Below are 13646 nucleotides of genomic sequence, written 5' to 3' on the forward strand. Positions count from 1 at the left end.
TGACTGGCTTATTTCATTTAGCATCATGTCCTCAAGGTACATCTATAGATGCTTGTTGTATAAAAAAAAAAAAAAAGCATGGAGAAGCCTTTAAGTAAGAAGTGAAAGTCCCACCTCCACCCAGGGGATCCTGAGTACACACCTGCTCTCTCAGTTTTGCTTCAGTTCATCAACTTTAAGATACCATTGATTTTGGTTATAAGGCAGAATGATTTCAGAGATGTTAAAATGCAAAAAAAAAAAATTCTAGGGATAGATTTTACACACACACACACACACCCTGGCCCCCCCCCCCCCCGCCCCCGCATGTTTAGAATTGTTTTCATGAAGGTGGGATAAGATCAGCGCCGTTGGGCCTTTTGCCTCTTTCTCTTGCCCCACCAGCCACACAGATCTCCAGCTTCCTTTCTCCCGCGGAATCTAGGGCAGCGGCCATCTCCCCACCCTGACTGTCTGTGCCACTGTCCCCCCATCAGTCTCCACTGGCACTAGAGAATGTCCTATACACGTTTTGTACCCACTTGTGGGATTTCTAAGAGTAGAAAGACACATTTGAGAGTTTGATTGACATCATCAATTTGCTTTCCCCAAAGTTTGTGCCAATGCACACGACCTCCTACAGCTTTCGAGAGGGCCTTCCAAACAATTTCTAAGGCAGACCCTCTGACCCACTACTCACCCCTCCCACAAATGGGGAAACTAAAATCCCAGTGAATAAGAAGCTTGTCTGATGTCACAGGTGCCAGTGCTGGGATTAGACCCAGGCCTCCTGGTGTCCAGGCTGCTGTTGTTGCTAAGAAACCACCCACCTAAGGTGGTCTCACTCTCCTCATAGTCTTACCCTCTGGCTTAAACACCTTCCATGGCTCCCTTGTGCCTACAAGACAAATTCCAGGGACTTCCCTGGTGGCGCAGTGGTTAAGACTCTGCATTCCCAATGCAGGGGGTGCAGATTTGATCCCTAATCAGGGAACTAGATCCCACATGCCACAGACCCCACATGCCACAACTGAGATCCAGTGCAGCCAAATAAATAAATAAATAAATAAATATTTTTTAAAAAAGACAAATTCCAAATTCAACCCACTCCACCATCTGGGGCCGCTGTCTTCAAGGTCATGATGCAGTCTAATGGTCAAGTGCATGAGTTCTGAAGCTGCATGGTCCTAGGCTCTCATCTCTGGTCTGTTACATCATTGGGCACCTATTGCTATGTCCCGGTGTCATGCAAAATGCTGGGTAAACACATCACTCTCTACCTGGGAGCCCCAAGCAAGCTCTTTTACAGCTGTGACCCTTACTTTCCTTCTCTGTGTTTAAGGAGTGACAGGCATGGTCTGAGTCCAGTGCTCTGCCCGGCACCTCATGCCCAGTGAGTCTCACTAATGGGAGCTGTTCTTTTGATCAGGATTGTCAATCCCCCATCGGGGTGCCCGAGCATCCTGAATGTCCCACATCCTCACGCTGGCCTCACTGGGAGCTGCCTGCCAGCTGCATGGGAGCGGGGCTGGGTTTTTTTGTTTTATAATCTACACAACCACCAGCTGGGAGATGGGTTTGTGGGTGGTCTCTGGAGTCCTGGGGAGTTACAGTCCCAGAGGAGCTCCTGGGGCCCCTTCCAACAGAAGAGGAGGAGGAATTCCAGGTGGCTCTTGGCCCAGGGGCCTCTGGGCAGGATCCGAGGAGGGTCGGGGGGACTGGTCTGGTCAGCAAAGCCCCCAGAATCCATGCCTCGGTCCCCTCCATCCCTGGTTCTGGTCTCTCCCTGCCACCAATTTGCTGTGGGATTTTGTGCAAAGAGCCTCTCCTCTCTGGGCATCAGTTTCCCCAGCTGTCATACAGGAAGCCTGGTCCCGTCCCCCTGGAGTGATGCAGGCACAGTGGAGGTAACGCAGGAGTGAAAAACCCTCGGGAAGCTGTCAAGTACCTTCTGCGTGTGCAGGCACAGCCACCTGGAGGTGCACGGCGGTGGCGGCGGCGGCACCCGCCTGGCTTCCCATCAGGGCTCCGCTCAGGTCCAGTGCCCCCTCCCTTCCCGGTCGGCTTTCCCTCCCTCCGTCCCTCCCTCCCTCCCTCCCTGCCATCACGGAGCGCTGGCTCCCGGCATGCCGCGCGCTGCTGACAGCCTTATAAATAGTCGCCTTTGCGGGCGGCCGGCGAGGACAGGCAGGGCACGCACTGGCCCCGGCGCCCACCCGCACCCCTCCCCCAGGTCAGTGTGTGCCCGTGTGTGTGCCTGTGCACCGGCGGGGGGGACACCCCTGCGGGGAGCGGGGAAGCCACACGCACCTGGGGGGGCGCGTGTTTGTGTGTGTCAGGGTATCCTCGGGGCGTGTGTGGCTGTGTGTTTGTATCCATGGCTGTGATCTAAATGCATCTACTTGCCTGTATTTCCCAGGCTCTGCTCTGGGTATTTGTGCCACACTGTGTGTGCCCTTGTGGATGGGTGTGTGTGTGTGTGTGTGTGTGTGTGTGTTGCTCTCCCTCCCAGCCTCCGAGACAGTCGCCCCTTTGTCCCGCCTGCACTCCTGGGGCTCCAGGTCTCTGCCCTTGGCACGTCCCAGCTGGGGACTAGGGAGGGGGAGCTGTGGCTGGACTCCCTGCCCTGAGGACCCAAGCAGGGGCAGCCTAGGTGATGGGAGGAGCTATCCTGTCATGTCATTTTAAGTGCTGGGGGGACGGGAAGCCCCCCTGGATGTTTGGCCCCCTGCCTCAGCCTCCTGAAAGGGCAGGGGCTCTGTGGGAGCCCTGGGCCAGCCCATGGGGCCGTTCCTGAGTGCTGCTCAGCTACCTGCCTGGGACTCTTCAGCAGTAGCAGGACTGGGCCTGGGGGTACAAGCCCAGAGAGGGGATGCCAGCTGCCCAAGGTCACACAGCTGAGGGACAGTTAGGATTTGAGTCTTAGCCAGTTGCCAACCACTGGGAAGGCTGCTCTGAGTCAGGGGCTGGGAGACCGGGCTCTCGCCCTGGCCTTGCCTTGTGATTGAGGTGAAGTTGCTGTCCCATTGGGCCTCAGCTCCCCAGGCCCCTCAGCAGACCACCCAGTCATGTTAGGAGTTGCTGTGGCCCTGATTTGGGGGCCTTATAAGGCCTGGGTGCTGAGCCCGTAACCCAACTCTGTCCCGGACCCCTGGCCTCTATGAGGACTCCTCACAACCCGAGTTATTTTGGACCAAGAAGTGGCAGGTGCCAGCAGGACAGAGGGGCTTAGGTTACCAGGAGGGGGTGGGCAGGGTGGGGTCGAGGCCACTCCTCAGGGTGTCACTGCAGGCTGTCCCTGGCCTGGGGACCCTCTCCCTCCCCCACCAGCTGCGGAGGGGCATTGGCAGCTCTTACCCTTCCTTAAGCACACTCAGCAGGAGAGAAGCTATAACTCATGCCCCACGAGTGGCGGGACAGTCAGCAAAGCTGCTAAAAGACCTAGTGGGTGCCAGGCCCAGGGCAGCAGAAAACACAGCCCCAAGTGTGACCCCAGCCAGGCCCTGGAGCAAGTCTCTCCTGCTCTCCAAGCCTCACTTCCCTCCCAGGATGACTGTGAGGGTGGTGTGAAGCCCCCAGCCCTATGCTCAGCCAGGGCCAGGCCCAGTGTGGTGGAACACAGGCCTGCAGTACAACAGAGAGGCCCAGTACAGCGTGGTGTGTGCGATGCTGGGAGACGGTCAGCTGCCATTGTGGGAGTGGAGGGCAGAGTCCAGGAAGGCTTCCTGAAGGAGCTGGCACCTGAACTGAGTCCTAAACAATAGCACCTTGGGGGAAAGGGCATCCAGGTGTTGGGTGCAACATTAGCTCGGATCTGGAGGTGGGACACTGTCGTGATGGGTGAGAAAGCTCCAAGTAGTTCAAGCAGCACCTGGTGAGGCTGCGGAGGGTGCTGGGGGCCAGATTGCTGGGCCCGGTCAGCTCCATCAGGGTTCATTTTGGGGACAGAGGGGGCCATACATGGAAGGGTTTTCAGCAGGTAAAGATGTGGTTTGATGCTTGTCAGAGAAATCCTACAGATGGCTGGTGGGGTATGGAGGTGAGTAGGCCCACGGGAGGCTGATGCAGTGGTCAGTTCCCCTGCTTGGAACAAGGAAGTGGCGGTGAGGACACAGACTGGAGGGAAGGTTGGGAGTGAGAGGGCTGGGACATGCCTGCGTGGGGTGGAGGTGGGCGGGGAGAAGGGTGTTCACACTGACTGGGGCCTCTGGCTGGGTGACAGGTCGCAATGCTGGGGGCATGAGAGGGGCTGTTTAGAGGCTGGGGGTCTGTGGGTTCTCTGGGCCTGTCTGGGGGGTGTAGATGTTTGGGGCTGGAGAGAGAGGCCTGGGCTGGCCGGGCAGGGATGGAGGTCCTAGGAACCTGATGCCAAAAGTGAGGGTGGAGTAGCGGCCCCGGGTGGGGGGTCCTAGGCAGGAGGAATGCTGGCCAAGGGTTGAGGGTCAAAGGTCAAGGCCAGAGTGTCTGTGATCGTTGCTGGTGGCCTTGGGGAGGGCTAGTGGGTGGGGAGTAAAGAAGTGGGGGCCAAAGATGTGTTGCGGTAACTCTGAAGAGACTGATGGGAAGGGGAGGTGGAGGCAGACCCCTGGGGCTGTGAAAGCAGAGTAGGGGGTGTCCCAGGAGGCATTGAGGTTGATTTATACACAGAGGGGAAGGTAGGGGCAGCAGAGCAAGGTCCTCAGGTGGGGAGGGGGCTGGGGCCACATTGGGCCATGTGGTTGGATCTGTGCAGGGGCGACAGCCTGGGGACCCCCTCAGTTGAGAACCGTACAGACTGTGGCCACGTGAGTAACCCCGCAGCTTTCTCCCCACCCACCGGGGCCTCTGTGTCATTTTGAGCATCCTGGTCCAAACCCCGTCCCAGATGAGGACACGTGCAGTTCCCCTCCTACCTTCCCGCCTCCCGGGCTTTCCTCCCAGCCCTGGGGAACGTTGTCAAGGTGTCAGGCAGATGCAGGACCGAGGACCTGTTTTCAGGGACTTGCAAGGGGAGCAGCTCAGCAGTTGCTGGTGCAGCTGTTCACACCCCTCGGTACTGCTCCCACTGTCCGGCTCCGAAGGGAAGAGGTGGACGGGAGGGGCCGCTGCCCCTCTGCGACAGGTGAGGCAGCGGAAGCACCCAGAGGAGAGGTGACTTAGCTAAGGTCTCCCAGCTTTCTGGGCCTTCCCTGCCCCCAGCGGCCCCTCCACCCTCACAGGACGGTTAGGCGTGGCCACACCCTGTGGCTGGGTGGGAGCAGAGGCGGGAAGGGCAAGAACCCCCCTCACACGCCCCACCTGTGCCCTTGTCTTGCAGAGTGCTGACTCGGCTCCCCAGACCTCGGCAGGATGGAAGGTACGGGGGCTCCTCTCTCCTTTCCTGCTCACAGCCTGCACCTCAGTGTGCCCATCTGTGTAGGGGGTGTGCTTTGGGGAGACATTTGAGGAGGGTTTGCAGATGGCCCTGGGGCTACGAGAAGGGGCCTGTCTGGGGGCCTCCAGCATCTTCCTGCGGCCTCTCGCGGGATGTACCAGCTCCAGGATTCATTTTAGAAGGGATGAGGCCTCCTTGAGGCTCCTAAGGGCCCACAGCTCACTCCTACACTGGTATTTATAGAGCTGAATCTCTGGCTCTTGCTGGAGAGGGGGGCGGCGCTGGTGAGGGAAGGCCTGCCCTGTGGAGAGGCCCCAAGAGTGCAAATGCCAAGGCAAACAAGGACATGTCCCTGCCCCTCTCCCGCACCAGCGGGGGCAGGTCTTGAGGATGTCTGGGCCCTCCTGGCTCCTACAGGCTGGGACCTGGAGGGACACGTGGGCAGAGAGCCTGGCTGGCCCGCCTTCTGGCAGCACCACCCGTCCCATCTCTGGCGCTGGGCCTCGGCCTGGGTGGCTCTTAAAGGAGCCCAGCGAGCCTGGCTGCTGCGGCCTGAGGCCGGCAGCCATCCTTCCACCCCCGGGCCTCTGAACATCAGCTGCGCCTGGGCTGTGGCCTCCCCCCACACCCAGGCTTCTTCCCGCCACTCGGCAGCAGACAATGGGAACCCCCAGACGTCGTTCTTCGGCAGCTCCTCTAGACGTCCAGCCCCGTGGCCGGGAGGGCCCTCGGGAGCTGCCGAGCTCATGTCCCCATTGGGGCAGAGACGTCTCTCCTAAGGGTGCACAGCGAGCTCCTGCTTCCCTGAGAAGTGGGGAAGGCCGGGCAGCTGGGAAGAGGCCACGGCCGTAGTCCCAGCTTTGGCATCTCTGGAGCAGGCGCCTCCCCTGCCTCCAGGCCTCGGTTTCCCTCTATCCGGTGGGGCTACGGTCTTGCTGAGTTCTGAGGTAGAGCTTGAAACGTAAGCTCCCTCCCTCTCTGAGCAAGGGTTCCACATGCCCACCACAGCCCTCTTCCCCGGCAACCATCTCCAGGGCAACATATGTTGTGGTTGCCAGCTCTACACTGGTGCCGCCCAGGGAAGGCAGGCGATGGGCAGGCCCCGGGCCTGGGAGGGGAAGGGTAGGGGACACGACAGGACAGGACCATGGGGACCTGCTGCTCAGCGCCAGACCCCTGCAGCGTGGAAGACTCGAGCGCCAAAGGTGACTGGCGGCTCCGTCCCGCTGCCCACGGGGAGGGGCTGTGAGGGTTGGCGTCCGAGCGCCTGAGGGTCACTCTCACAGCCTGTGCTGAGCCCGTAGCCTCCAAGCCTCTGTGCCCGCGGGTCTCTCTGCCTGGACACCCTCGTCTCCCTGACGTGTCCCCGTCTCTAAGTTTTCCTCGCCCCATTACCGTTCGCTCGGGGCTGACGCATCTGTCCCTCTGATGGGAACGTGAGCTGTGTCTGTCCCTCTGCCTGGGGCCCAGCGCAGGCCTGGGACCCCAGAGGTGCTTCTGGCTCTGTATCCAGTGACTCACTGAGCTCTGCTCCCCTTTTCTCCCTCGCAGAGAAGCTGAGGAAGACCAAGATCGTCTTTGTGGTGGGTGAGTCCAAGGCAGGCGGGAGAGGCAGCAGGGAGGGCGGGGCTTCGCAGGCCCTGGTGCGAGGCTGGGCCTGGGGCTGCACCCTGGGCTCTGCCCCTGCTTCACTGGGTGACCCGGGCAGACCCTGTCCCTGCAGGGGTCCCGTTCTCGGGGCTTCTGAATGGGTGGGTGCTTGCAGGCGGGCCTGGTTCGGGGAAGGGCACCCAGTGTGAGAAGATTGTCCAGAAGTACGGCTACACCCACCTCTCCACCGGGGACCTCCTGCGGGCTGAGGTCAGCTCAGGCTCGGCCAGGGGCAAGATGCTGTCGGAAATCATGGAGAAGGGGCAGCTGGTGCCACTGGTGAGTGGGCCCCCAGGGGGTTGGGGGGTGATGGTGGCCCTGCGTGGACACCAGCCAGCAAAGCCCATGACACACTGGCAAGGCTGGTCGTGAACTTCCCTGGCTCTGAACCCTCCTGAGGGTCCCCTTAGGCAGACAATTCCTTCTGGAAGCTCCCAAGAGCCTCCAGGACCTGTCCTGCCGACCTCACCAGCCTCCCACCACCCTGGCCTTTCTGTTCCCTCTCACCGATCACACACCTTCCTGGCTGGAATGTTCCTTCCTCCTCGTCTTTCAGACCTTGCTGACTCCTCAGATTTGGACTAAGACCACCCCAACTTTATACTCCAGTAGCACCCTCTTCTTTGCCTGTATGACCCATGTCATGCTTGAAAACTATAAATCAACCGTAAATCAATTATCTGTCCCCTCAGCTGACTGTGAGTTTGCTGAGGGCAGGGAAGATCTGCTGTGTTCACAGCTGTGTGCTCAGGGCCCAGACAGGAGGCTGGGAGGAGGGGCTCAGTCGTATTACTGTGTGAATGAAGAAATGAATGAGTGAACAAACGAACGAATGATTCAATCCATCAATCAAGTCTTCACTGCTCACAGAAGGCTTCCTGGAGACGGAGGCTTGCGCGGGAAATCTGTGTTAGGGCAGAGGGTGTTTCCGGCTGTGGGGCAACGTGTGCAGAGGCCTGGGGACGGGGTGGAGGAGAGGGGCTCATGCCCCCCCTTCTTTTGCTGCGCCCTCAGGACACAGTGTTGGACATGCTCCGAGACGCCATGGTGGCCAAGGTAGATACTTCCAAAGGCTTCTTGATCGACGGCTACCCCCGGGAGGTGAAGCAGGGGGAAGAGTTTGAGCGGAGGGTAAGCACGACCTGGCGGAGCTGTGACGGGGACAGGCAGGCAGAGGCGGCTGTGACGGGTGGTTTTGAGCAGAGGGAAAGAGAGACGGATTGTGGGGGGTGGGAGGGTGGGCAAGGAGGGAGGCCAGGGGTGACTTTCTGGAAGTCTTTCTGAAAGTCTTTCTAGAAGTCTAGGAGGAAATGAATAGAAGGAGAGGAGGCACCAGGCTGGGGAGTTCACAGATCTGGCCGTAGGTTCCAGCTCAGCTGCTTGAGGCCTTGGGCCAGTCAGTCTGCCTCTCTGAACCTCTGTGTCCCCAACTGCAAAATGGGGACAGACAGCTTGCAGCTGCTTTGAGGGGCAGCAGGCATTGGAGAGAATGTATCCTTCAAAAATGGGGCTTGGCACCCCATAGACACATGATCAGAAGGGCAGGGAACAGCACGGGCAGTGCTGGAAGGGTCAGGCTGGTGTGGGGAGAACAGAATCTGTGGGGCAGGGCAACCGGGAGTGATGTGGGAGAGGGAGGTTCAGGCTGGGCTGAGGCCTCGAGTGCCACACAGGGGAGTCTGGTCTCCTCCCAGGCGCCACAGGGAGTCTGGCTGGAAAGAGTGAGCCTTGAGGATTGAGGGCTCTGGGCTGCCTGGCACGGGTGCCCCCCCGGAAGACCTTCCACAGGGTGGGAGCACCTCACCCAAACACACACATGTCCAGGCACATGGGCCCACAGGCATGCAAGCACACGTACATGTGCACACAGGTACAGAGGGACACTTACAGATGCACAAGGCTAGGGGCATATGCACACATGTACACAGGCATGTAGTACACACACATGCACACTCATGCAGCACGTGTGCATGGATGCAGTACATCCAGACACAGGGACCCACAGAGTTGCACACACACAGATGGGCACACGCACACGCGCACACACCCCCCCCAACGCCTCTGCTGTCACAGGCCACACGGGGGAAACAGATGGAGCTGCAGTGCCTAGGGGGAGGGAGCGGTCTGCTGACCTCTGGGGACTCGGGGAGGGCTTCTCAGCAGCGGAAATGCCTGCGGGGAGGATCGGGCATCTTAGGGGGCTGGGGCAGGCCGGACCTCCATCCCCATTCCCTGTCTCTGTGAGGCTGGGCCATCTTTGGGCTTCCACAGCTTTGAGCCTCATCCAGAGGGAGGATACTGTATTTCATGACCTCTAAGTGGCTGCAAGACCTCAAGAAAGTGTCTATCCTGGTCTGGGCCTCAGTTTTCCAATCTGTGAAATGGGGATTGGCTGGGCTTCCTTTGGGCTAGGAGGCCATGGCCATTGAGGTCAAATGCCAGGCAGCCCTGAGGCATGTCCTGATGTGCCAGCTGTGTGACGTCACCTCGGGCCCTCAGGGTCACATCTAGAAATGTGGTTAATGAAAGTCCCCATCCCTCCTGAGGCCGTTGTGGGCCCTACAGTGGGCGCTGGGCTTGGCACAGGGCCCAGCTCTGCTGTGGCCTCAGGGGGTCTGGGCACCTGGACTTCTTGGCTCTGGACACCAGGGGGCGCCTGGGTCTCACCGGACGGGGACTGGTCGGTCTTCTGGCCCTTCCAAATCCTCCCTGCAGATGAACGCTTATTCCAACGACAATGACATTGTTTAGAACCCCCAGAGCTCAGCAGTCCCTCGCCCCTTCACTCAGCCCCTATTCCTTTTTCAAGTTCATATCCAGCCCTGCAGGTGTAAAATGCGTCTACCTGCCCTCAGGGGCTCTGGGACTGGCTGGGAGAGGGACATTAAGTAAATAACCAGAGGCCCTCCTGAGACAGAAGCTGGAGGCAGACGTAAAGGGGATGGGCAGAGCACGTCCCAGAGAGCTGGGATGGTGGTGGGGTGGCATCGGCCAAGACTGCCCTAGAGGAATGAGATTTTAGCTCAAATCTGCAGGCGAGCACTTGGTACTGAGGGAAAGGGCTCCTGGCCGAGGTTCCCAGCATGAGTAGAGGCCAGGCAAGTGAGGGGGTGGAGGAGAGCCCAGACCTCAGACAGTCCGTGTGGCCGAAGCCAGGAGAGCCAAGGAGTGAGAAGCACGAGACGCGGGTGGGAAGGGTAGGTCAGGTAGGGAGTTAGGACTTTCTCCTGGGGGCGCTGGGGAGCCATGGAAGAGGTTTGAGCTGGGAGGGGCAGGGCAGGTTGGTTTTAGGAAGGTCCCTCAGGCTGCCTTGGGGAAAGGATTTGAAGGTCTGAGTGGGTCTCAGGTGGAGCCTCAGATGTGGGAAGCTGGGGAAGAGATGGCCCCAAGGGGCAGGAATGGGCCCGTGTAAATAGTGCTCCGCCCACAGATCGCACATCCTACGCTGCTGCTGTATGTGGACGCAGGCCCCGAGACCATGACCAAGCGGCTCCTGAAGCGCGGAGAGACCAGCGGTCGTGTGGACGACAACGAAGAGACCATCAAGAAGCGTCTGGAGACCTACTACAAGGCCACGGAGCCCGTCATCGCCTTCTACGAGAAACGCGGCATCGTTCGCAAGGTGCGGTCCGTGGGCGCCCTGGGAAACCTGGATCTTTACCTGGCTTGGCCTCAAATTGCTGTGACCTTGGGCCAGCCCTCCTGTCTGGGCCTTGGTTTCCCCACTGGTTGGATGAGGGGCTGCTGTCCACTGTGGCTGGGCCTGGGGAGCCTGGTCTGGCCTCCAGGGAAGGTCCGCCCTCTGCCTCAGTGGGGCCCACCCAGCCCTCCCCGGCATCCTGCCCTCACGGCCCATCTCCCCACAGGTCAATGCGGAAGGCACCGTGGACAGTGTCTTCTCCCAGGTCTGCACCCACCTGGACGCCCTCAAGTAGCAAATCTGGAGCCCCTTCCCCAGCTCAGAGCCCCACCCCACCCTCGTCCTGACTCAAGGCCTTCCCCGCCTGAGCTCAACGCCTCCACCCTGCCCGGCTGGAGCACAGGCAGAGGAAGCCACTTTATCCTGTTTTCATGGACAGCCGAGCACTAAAGGAATTTCCAAGGACATCCAGTTTTATTCCTTTTTCTTTGCTTCCATCAGGGATGATTCACGTGGCGTGGCCGCCCCAGCCTCGTGTCTCTGGCCCCTCCCCCTCCCATTCCTCCTCGGGCCCCTCAGCCCACCTCAGTCAGTGCCCCTCTCTTAGCTCCAGCGGAAGACCCAGGGCCCGTCCTCACACGCGGCGTGCTGGGCCTGGGCTGTGCCAGGCCCGGGGACGCTGGGTGACTGAGGCGTGGCCCTTGCTCTCGGGGACTCGTGGTCAGGCAGAGGTGGGCCCTGGCCTGGGTTCCTCTGCATTCTTGCCGTGTGGCCTTGGCCCTGAGCCCCTCAGCTCTCTGAGCATGTTTTCTGTCCCGAAGTCCCGCTGGGCACTGGGCCGGAGCAGGCAGCGTGGTCATGGCGGCGGGGGAGGCTTCCTGGACGGCAGGGGCAGCAAACGTCAGCCGACTGGGTGGGCAGTGAACTGGCCTCCTTGGTGCAAGAAGCTCTGAGGGTCTTGAAGGGGCACTGGGATTGAGTGGGGGGGTCATGGTCGGGGGTGCCTCCCTGACAAGGTGAGACCAGAAGGGTGTCCCACCATGTGGCCCTGGACAGGTCACAACCTGCCTTTCCTGAGCCCATTTCCAAATCTGAATTAAGCTCAGCGCCCCCTCCCCCTTCCCCAAAGTTAGGACGAGAACACACTGAGCAAGGGGTGTGGGTGGTCAGTTACCATGGCCTGTGGGACCGGAGACCAGAGCAGCCTCGGGGAGGGGCAGGGCCGGGGTGCTTTGGGGAATGCCCCAGAATCCCCCGGGGAGCACCATCTTCCCTCTTCTGTCCTCGTTCACTCTTTGACCTCATCACGGAGAAAGTCTCCACTGGTGCTCACGTGTCCCTAACAGCTGTCCCCAGCCCAGCCGGCTCCCTCTAAAGCCAGGAGAGCCTTCAGCGGGGCACCCCCGGCTGGAACGAATCCTGTGTGGGGCTGGTGGCCATGGTGTGTGCCCTTCTACTTTGGGCACGTGTGGCTGGTTTTCCATTTACAGTAGCTATTTAAACTTTCCTTTAAAATAAACATATTTAAGTTATAAAAGGTGAGTCTATTGAAAGAAGAACGTGAAATCAATAAATGATAGTACAAGGGAGTTAGGTTCTAGAAGGCAGGCATCATGCGGCCCTGAGTGGGGTGCAGGCTGAAGACCTCTGCAGCTGGTCTTTCTGTGCCCCATGCCAACTGGGGTGCGCGGGGAAGCCCCAACTCACTCTGTGACCTCCCACCTCGGGATCTGCATGTCGCATCTGTCAAACTGGGCTAAAACATGCACACACATGCACACACTCACACAGACACCTCCTCTGTCGATGTCGTCATGATCAGCGTGAGGGTGAGTGGAAAAACATGCCCACAATGATGAAAAGCTAAGAGAAATCCACCTGAGAAAATCGCCCTCATTATCTTCATTTTTTTAAAAAATTACAACTTCATTAATTCAGGCGTGTCTTCAGTTTGTGAAAACCTAAGCTGACCCAAACTACTCACCGTGGAATCACTTTATTCACTAAAACAAACAAAAAAACAAACAAAGCCCACTGTGCTGTGGCTCCCGGAACCAGGGCAACTGTATTCATCAAATTCCATCCCACCTACACAACCCAGACCAGCTCTGGGCAGCTCAGTGCACAGAGTTCAGAGGAGCCCCTGATGGTGGGAGTTGCCTTGAGCTGGAGCTCTGGAGTAGGGCCTTGAGGGTACCTAGGAGTTTGCCTCCCCATGAGACAGAGGGCCTGGAAGGGCAGAGGGAACAGCTCTGCGGAGCCTCGGAAGTAGAGAGGACCAGTTGAATGTGGGGAGGGCTGAGGCCTTAGAGGGACAGGAGTGCAGTGGAGGTGGGGCAGTAGCAAGAAAACAAGCCTGGTGGGTGGTGGGGAGCCAGGCTCTCAGGGAACTGAATGCCCACCTAAGTATCAAGTCTTTCCCCTAAGAGCAAAGGGAAGCTCAGAAAGAGCTTTGCTTTTTGTTCGTTTGTATTTTTAATATTTATTTAATTTATTTGGTTGCGCCGGGTCTTAGTTGCGGCAGGTGGGCTCCTTAGTTGAGACTCATGGGCTCCTTAGTTGTGGCATGTGAACTCTTAGTTGCGGCATGTATGTGGGATCTAGTTCCCTGACCAGGGATCAAACCCAGGGCCCTACATTGGGAGGGCCACCAGGAAAGTCCCCAGAGCTTTGTTTTTTAATGAAAAATTTCAAACAAGGTGAAAATTGGAGGAAGTGATATAATGAACAGTCATATATACCCATCACCGACATTTAGTAACTGGTAACATTTTCCATTCTTCATTGTTGTTTTACTTTTGTCAAAGTATTTTAAAGTAAATCACAAACATGAAAAAAGTTCACCCCTAAATTCTGACTTCAGTATGACTCCAATAAATGAGGACATTTTCCTATATAACCACAGCTCAGAGCTCCAAGAACACTAAGTCAACAGTAACATTGTGATAGATGATAATCAGACTACATGCAATTTTCCCCAATTGTCCCCCAAATGTGTCTTTGGTCAAACCAGGGTGCACTCCA

At 58.4% G+C, this 13646-nt stretch overlaps 1 protein-coding gene across 3 annotated transcripts; it reads left to right on the top strand.

Moving 5' to 3' along the window:
* Positions 1-2105: 2105 nt before the first annotated feature.
* AK1 (adenylate kinase 1) lies at positions 2106-11089 on the top strand. 3 transcript variants are annotated; one of them, XM_057724887.1, is made up of 8 exons: positions 2116-2212; positions 4712-4763; positions 5276-5314; positions 6884-6919; positions 7098-7261; positions 7997-8113; positions 10413-10604; positions 10849-11089. In XM_057724887.1, exons 3-8 carry the CDS (start codon positions 5308-5310, stop codon positions 10915-10917), a joined length of 585 nt encoding a protein of 194 aa, XP_057580870.1. In that variant the 5' UTR covers positions 2116-2212; positions 4712-4763; positions 5276-5307; the 3' UTR covers positions 10918-11089. The 3 variants fall into 3 exon arrangements, with proteins under 3 accessions (XP_057580869.1, XP_057580870.1, XP_057580872.1); XM_057724886.1 differs by lacking the exon at positions 4712-4763 and having other exon boundaries at positions 2106-2212; XM_057724889.1 differs by lacking the exons at positions 2116-2212; positions 4712-4763 and adding an exon at positions 5065-5080.
* The last annotated feature ends 2557 nt before the right edge of the window (positions 11090-13646 follow it).

The sequence above is a fragment of the Hippopotamus amphibius genome, chromosome 2 (genome assembly GCF_030028045.1).
Source record: "Hippopotamus amphibius kiboko isolate mHipAmp2 chromosome 2, mHipAmp2.hap2, whole genome shotgun sequence".
NCBI lineage: Eukaryota > Metazoa > Chordata > Mammalia > Artiodactyla > Hippopotamidae > Hippopotamus > Hippopotamus amphibius.

Excerpts from the sequence above, each read along its gene's own strand:
- AK1 (XM_057724886.1), top strand. Across the intron at positions 7,262-7,996 it reads AGGGGCAGCTGGTGCCACTG|GACACAGTGTTGGACATGCT; the intron begins GTGAGTGGGCCC and ends CTGCGCCCTCAG. Across the intron at positions 10,605-10,848 it reads AACGCGGCATCGTTCGCAAG|GTCAATGCGGAAGGCACCGT; the intron begins GTGCGGTCCGTG and ends ATCTCCCCACAG.